At 42.5% G+C, this 6857-nt stretch overlaps 1 protein-coding gene across 1 annotated transcript; it reads right to left on the bottom strand.

Annotated features, from left to right (window-relative positions):
- Positions 1 to 354: 354 nt before the first annotated feature.
- LOC101785784 (probable E3 ubiquitin-protein ligase LOG2) lies at positions 355 to 4095 on the bottom strand. The gene is made up of 3 exons (XM_004984913.4): positions 3235 to 4095; positions 1437 to 1938; positions 355 to 1074 (listed from the first exon to the last, which is right to left on the bottom strand). Exons 1-3 carry the CDS (start codon positions 3759 to 3761, stop codon positions 892 to 894), a joined length of 1212 nt encoding a protein of 403 aa, XP_004984970.1. The 5' UTR covers positions 3762 to 4095; the 3' UTR covers positions 355 to 891.
- Between the last annotated feature and the right edge of the window lie 2762 nt (positions 4096 to 6857).

The raw sequence follows: 6857 nt of genomic DNA, 5'->3' as shown, positions 1-6857 counted from the left end.
CCTTTTTTCCGGGGGGGTTCCCCCCCGGGTTTATAAAAACGGGTCCCTTTTTTTGAAAGCCCGGGATTTTTTTCTCCCCCCCCCCCCCCCCCCCCCCCCCCCCCCTTATAAAACGCTCCAGCATGTACAAGCAACGGCGTCCCGCCTAATTTTCCTGCCTGGCGTGATCTGGACTTCTGGAGCAACCGGCCTAAGTTACCAGTAGAAAAAGTGTGCTATAACGGCTTTGAGGAACCGCTGGAGATGCTCTAACAGCTCTAGACGCCACGGGTAATGATGTTGAATGCAAGCACAGATCGTCAGAAAGACTCGCTCGCGGCAATGGAGAATACCGATTAGGAGCAATACTCAACATTTTATCGCAGCCTTTATCTGATTTTACCACTTATTGTACAAAGCAAAATCACAAACAAACAACAGAGGCATTGGGGGGGCACAAAGCTCTCCTCGCCCGGTGAGCTATAATTGTTCTTGTAACTCCCGTACACAAGTAAAATAATCACTGGCTTTCCAGGCATAACAGAGAGGAATGTCATCAAGGTGAAATACGAGCCATTTTTTGTACAAATTTTAAAGTCCACCTTCTCTTCCCTTTCTTTACCTGATGGAGGAAGTCAATCAGGCACGAGGAGTCGTCCTCCCTACACTTCTTCAGGTAGCCATGGCACACGCAAGCATGATGTATATGGTACACACACTCTTCATGGCATCTTGGTCTTCGGCCTCCGGATACAGCGGGGGTCGGCGAGCCGCGGCGATGCCAGAAGCTTACATATGCTAAAGGTAAAGTATCGATTACATTCCCCGTTGCTCAAATGGGAGAGAGCAACGTTCAGGGAAGGCCCAAAGGCCGCAAACTAGACCCATATAATGTTTGAGCACTGACTCTGATCATGGGTGCACGTCTTCCTGCTGCGGGGTTGGGGGTGGGCGCGGCGGTGATTGGGGTGCCTGCTGCTGATCTTCAGATCTGTTGCTGACTTTGATCTCGAGGAGACGCTCAACAGGCTGCCTGCAGATGGGGCACCGAGTGGTTTGGTACCGTAGGACCTTGGCGCACTCACTGCACATGCACTGTAACAAAGAGAGGAGAAAAATGTCATGGCTTAGCACATATGCTAATGCAGCATAATATCAATTCAAAAAAAATTGAAGTTGCACTTTTCTGGACTAAGAAACGGATACTGAGAATCATCATATAGTTGGAACCTGGGAAGCATATCAGTTCAAAGGAAATGGAAGTTGCAATTTCTGGACTGAGTCTGAATACGGATACTGAAGATCATCACATAGTTGGGAATCTGGGAAGCGTATATAATCGAAACATAACTCTGTGATGTTATGGTTTTTTTAGTCTAGAATACTATACCAAAAGCTTAGATCAATTTGTACTTCAAGCACAGATCATCACTACTTCTAATAAAGTGCAGTCTTACCATATGCCTACATGGGAGGACAGTAGTATCCCTTGGCTCAGAGAGGCAAATAACACATTCTTTCCCTGGATCATTTGCATCAGTATCACCTTCCATAGAGTTCCCTATTCCATATATTTCTTGCAGTTCATACCTAGTCCCATTCACCCACAGGATCTGACAAACAACTCGAACTTGATACTCTCCATTTTCTTTCTTCTCAAACACAGCCTGTGTGATCTGTGAGTTAGGAGTTTTCATCTTTTGGTCTTCCCCTTCCAATGGTGGATCAACAGATAATGCTGTTTCAGCTTTAACTGCAAGTGGATATACATCCATTTCCCCCTGTTTTAATAAATCAGATTCCTCAAACACTGAAAAGTCAATTCCTGTCCCAGAAGGTTGCCTGAATTTCTGACCAAGACCCTCTTTGAAGCTAACAGTAACAGGCTTAATAAGGTCTTCTTTAACCGCTGTTAAATTGCAGTTGAGCTCTTCCTTTGCAAAGAAGTAAACAGTCATGCTGTTCAAAGAAGCAGACAAAAAAATGTTAAATCACTCTACTTAACAGCAAGCATAGAACTTCTTTTGTTAGTGATAAGAAATTCTGGTTGCAAGGCTAGTCTCATGCTATATAGATAGTGCGAAGATACTATTATAATAAACAGCTGTGCAGCTTTAGCACTAAGCACTATAACTAAAAACCATCTAGAAGTATATCATGTTTGGACCAAAAAAGGATAAATTTGTTGAATAGGGAATTTCAATCGCACTAGGCGTAAGATGATTTAAGAAACATTGCAATCAATCCAAATGTGCAGATTCCTCTGCCATTACAAATTTAGCACCACATTACACTGTAAGCTTCTGGTTACAATGACAACAATTATTACAAACTTATAGCAAACAATGGACATGTTGCAAAAATGATTCTGAAAGATTAGAAATTAAGACAAAACTAAGGTTTATAGCTTTGTAATGCCATAGACCCTAACTAGTAATGCCCAACTACAATACCGGCGACTGTTGAAAGCAAGTATTTAGTATAGATGCTAAATAATCTACACAAAGTACATGAACGCGAGGAAAGAAATATTTAAACATGGGACAAATTAAGTGAAGAGTCAATAAACAGGAAATGATACAAGAGAAGAAAGGTAGCCATTAGGGCATATAAAATGTCTAGAGTTAACTATCGAGGATTTAATAGCATGGCATCTGGTGTAACTTTGATAATTCACATCAAAATTCCAACATTTTTACTAGCCATGACACCCTACAAGACTATATCAGTAGAGCTTAGGCAGAAGGTGAATATAGCTAGGTATAGAATGTTCCACTACTTGTCTGCCAGAATAATACACAGCCCTTTGCAAGGGCCAGTTGTAACAAGGATCAATACTTGGACTGGGAAAAGAGGACAAGCTAAGCATTAAAGCAATACTACAATAGTTTAATACATAATGAAGACCTTATTGCTAACTTGGATGTTTTCAAAAGGAACAGGTACTCGCTTTTGTATAGTTATCTCTCATTTCTTCTACTCGTTACAATCAAGGAATGGAATTGTCAGTCAACAAACAAATGAAGGTCAAATATCACTAATAAAAGTCCCCAGCCCTCGGGCTGAAAGCATCACCATCACGAGACGCTAATTCCTCAAAGCATCGACATCAACACACAGAATAAATCAATGACAACAATTTCATATACATGTCCTAAACAAAGTAGATACCGGCAAAGGAGCTTCTCACACATACATAAAATACTTATAACAGAATGCAGCATATATTTGATGTTAAATGAACTGAGTAATCACCTGCCGGCGACCGTGGCGTCAAAGGTGAAGGAGACGAGGAAGCGGCCAGGGCACTCTTCATCAGGCTCAATCCGGAGCGTCTCCTTCTTGAGGTTGACATCATTGCGGATAGTGACGGCCTTCTGGTGCTCGACGTAGGGCGTCGGCATAGGCAGATGCGGTCCGTAGGACGGATACCGCCCAGCCCAGCCGGGGTAGTGGTGGGGATGAGCCGGGGGCGGGGGCGGGAACTCCCCGGCGGCGGCGGTGGGCGGCCTGTGGTGGTGGTCGTACGGCGCCGGGAGAGGCACCGGCACGGACGGCGGGGGCGGCGGGTAGTAGTTGTACTGCGGGTAATGCTGCGGCGGGTTGGGGTTAGGGTACTGGGGCGGGTACGGCGTGGCGGCCGCGAACACGTAGCGGTTGGGCGCAGCCTCCTGCGGCGGGGGAGGCGGTGGCGCCTGGTGGTGGTGACCGTGGCCGTGGCTGGAGCTCCGACGGCGGTGACCAGGAGCGGCGCCTCCACCGTTGCTGCCCGCGTTACCCATCCTCTTGCGCAGATCGACGCGGAGAGCTTGGGAAAGGCCTCAAATTTGGATCTTGAGGCTTCGGTGCATCGGAATTCGAAACTGCCTCTTCTGCTCTTGAAAAGCTCGGAAAAATGAGCGAAAAAAATCGGGGGAAAGAAGGCTAACAAAAGAACTCCTTCGAGGATCGCAAGCTCAAACGGGAGGAGATGGAATTGGATCCTCACGCAAACCTAGATCGACGCGCAAACCTGGGAATGGTTCGAGCGATTCGATCGGGGTTGCGGGGAGGAAAGGAGGAGACGATAAGGAAGTGCTCACGCTTCTTGCTTTTCTGCCTGTATTTTTGGGTGTTATAATGGAAGGTTGCGCGGAAAGCACCACCACTGTCCTCCATTGCTTTTCCGGTGGTTAAGGTTTGACACACGCAAAGAAAATATAATTACCATGAGCCCCTCATGATTTTCTCCACAAGGATTTTGTTTATGCCATGCAAGCGCAATTCACGGGAGAATAGATATTTTAACATGCAGAAGAAACTTTTAATTATCACGTTTAAAAATAGAGTTTTTACAATGTAAGAGCCTTCTGAGCCACTTAAGCAGAATGGAAAACCTCTAATAACCATGCTCGTACTTTTGCAACTAACCGCGACTTGCGCAGAGCAGAGTTTGCATGAGGTAGGTTACACTTCCACACTTCTAATAATCACGTGTTAATTTTGCTTCTAGCAAACACATGTGAGCGTGTCGATTAAAAAATAGTACATCAATAAATACTTATGATGTTTGTTTGGTTCAATGAATTAGAAAAAAAAATGACTAGGATGCTTTGCCTATATAAACACTTTATTTTTTTAAATTTGCAAGACGCTATCAGTTTAAGATTTCACACCATTTCTAGGTACACATAGCATCAAAGACTGCCCTTACTGGTTAGGAGACTAATGAAAAAATATTCTACTAGATTGGTTGGTTCAATAATTAGCGTTAATTGTTAGAGCGGTTAGCATCCATCACGATTCTTGCTTCAATTCACTAATATCTAGGCATAGCCCTTAAATTGAACTTTTACCTACTTCAGAATGTATATTAACTAGATCCCACAATTCCTAGAGTGAAAAAGCTCCACACAGTCTAAATGAAAAAATTGCAACATTTTTTTATGGTTTGCAATTGACAAGTGAATTGCAATCATGCCTTAAGCTTGCTGCAAGCATTCACATTGCCAACTTGATATAGCCAAAATTGTAGGTGCTAATTGCATAATGTCCTTGGTTTGTTTCCCATTTAAGCTTTGTGAAAAGATGTATTTGTAGTGGGAAGTGGTGGGGGTCAGGTTTGAGCTAAACCGAAGGTGTCCCTGTTCTACTTTACATAGTGGGCTTCAAATTATGACTAAATACACCACTATGTTTTGGAATAAAGCTTCTGTACAATACTAATAATTCATAGGTTAACAAGCTCTGTCAAAGCCATTGATGATTATAATGGTGCTCCTCTGCTAATTGATTGAAGGGACATACGATTAAACCTTGAACTGGGGATGCTAGTGGTACGTTGCATGATAACCTGCGTGTACTTGACATAATTAGCATCCAAGGCGCATTTTATGCTTGCCCCTAGTGGGGTGGGGATAGCATGGGCCTATAGAAATCATGAGTCAATCCTAACAAAGGTTGCCCCGCAGGTTTGTAGCTCAAGGACATACCACAACAATGGGAAAAAAAGGCATGAATCTAAAATAAGACACGTGTGCTTTTATGTTTAAATTGTAAAATGATTGGACATCACAGGCATGGAAGCACGTAAAAATATTTCTATTTTGGTGAGATAGCCGTTTACAAGACTTCATTTATTTGGTATGCCGTAATTATAAAGTACGTGTGCTCTTTGCTAGTTCCATTGCAATCTGTTTTATCTGACCTTTCAAATTTGCATAGAGCTTGATCAATGTTGGTCATAATTATAACTAAACTAGCATTTCCCATTGTACTTGATCAATGTTTTATATAGAATTTGTTTATACTTGGTCTCCTACTCCTTTTTAAAATTTTTATCTGTGTTACCTTTGTAGAGAATCAAGATCATACAATTGTATCACAATAAGCACCCAAGGTTGACTAATTACAAAAAACACATTTACATCATGCAGATTTTCATTTTTGCGAGTCTTTTCACGTGAAAAGTAGAGGAGATGAATTTCTATATATAGCTGTCTTGTTTAATTTTGTTCTTTTTGCACGTAGTCTTTCCTTTACAAGCAAGGCGTAACTTTGGGTGGACACAAGAACTCCGTATCAGTCTACTTTCCCCTTTTGATATAAAAAGAGTTGAAAACGTGTGAGTTCATAAATGGTTAGATTTATATCTTTTGAAGAACATTGTTGGCTTGTATAATATTTCCACTTGCAGTAACACAATTGTATATATTAGCAGATAGCGCACATTAATAATTATTTGAGTACACTAATTTGCATCAGATGAAGAATCTATCAAATGCTTATAGAAAGATAGTCATATTTCCTTTGTTTTTGTAACCTGCAAATTCATAAAAAAGGAGACACTAGCACGTCCATTGTATGATAAAATCAAACAACTCAACTAGCAGCAGTATTCTTTTTCTTCTAGATGCAATACAATTTCTCTTTTTGCACATGCACCTAGCTTGCTTGTTCTCCCTTGTTTGTCGCCTAGCTCCTCTCGTCTTCAACAGCAGGAACGCCACTTATCCATAGTTCTATCCCTGTAATGCGAATCTTACATGCCGTATTGACATATCTTCTCATCCTTGTACTGTCAATCTAAATATCCAATATTTCTCTATCACTCGTGATCGGTGGCTTCTTCATTGTATTATCACGTCGATCAACATTTTTTGAACCCTACGAGCCATGTCTTCATGGCCCGACACCTGCAAACCAGCGGTGGTGGCCGGCTTCGGCGTCTCATCATATTATCACCACCGTTTGGCTGGACTGACTCCAATGGCCTCGTTCTGTAATCTGTAGTCTCCATTGACAACCTCCACCGGATCACGAAAATCCGGTGGCGTGCAAAATTTCGTCGAGCTAGAAGCTCCTGAATCTCAGTCCAACTGTCCAGATGAGGCGCGAGC

Source organism: Setaria italica, chromosome IX (genome assembly GCF_000263155.2).
Source record: "Setaria italica strain Yugu1 chromosome IX, Setaria_italica_v2.0, whole genome shotgun sequence".
NCBI classification, from domain to species: domain Eukaryota; kingdom Viridiplantae; phylum Streptophyta; class Magnoliopsida; order Poales; family Poaceae; genus Setaria; species Setaria italica.
This window is presented reverse-complemented; position numbering and strand designations above follow the sequence as displayed.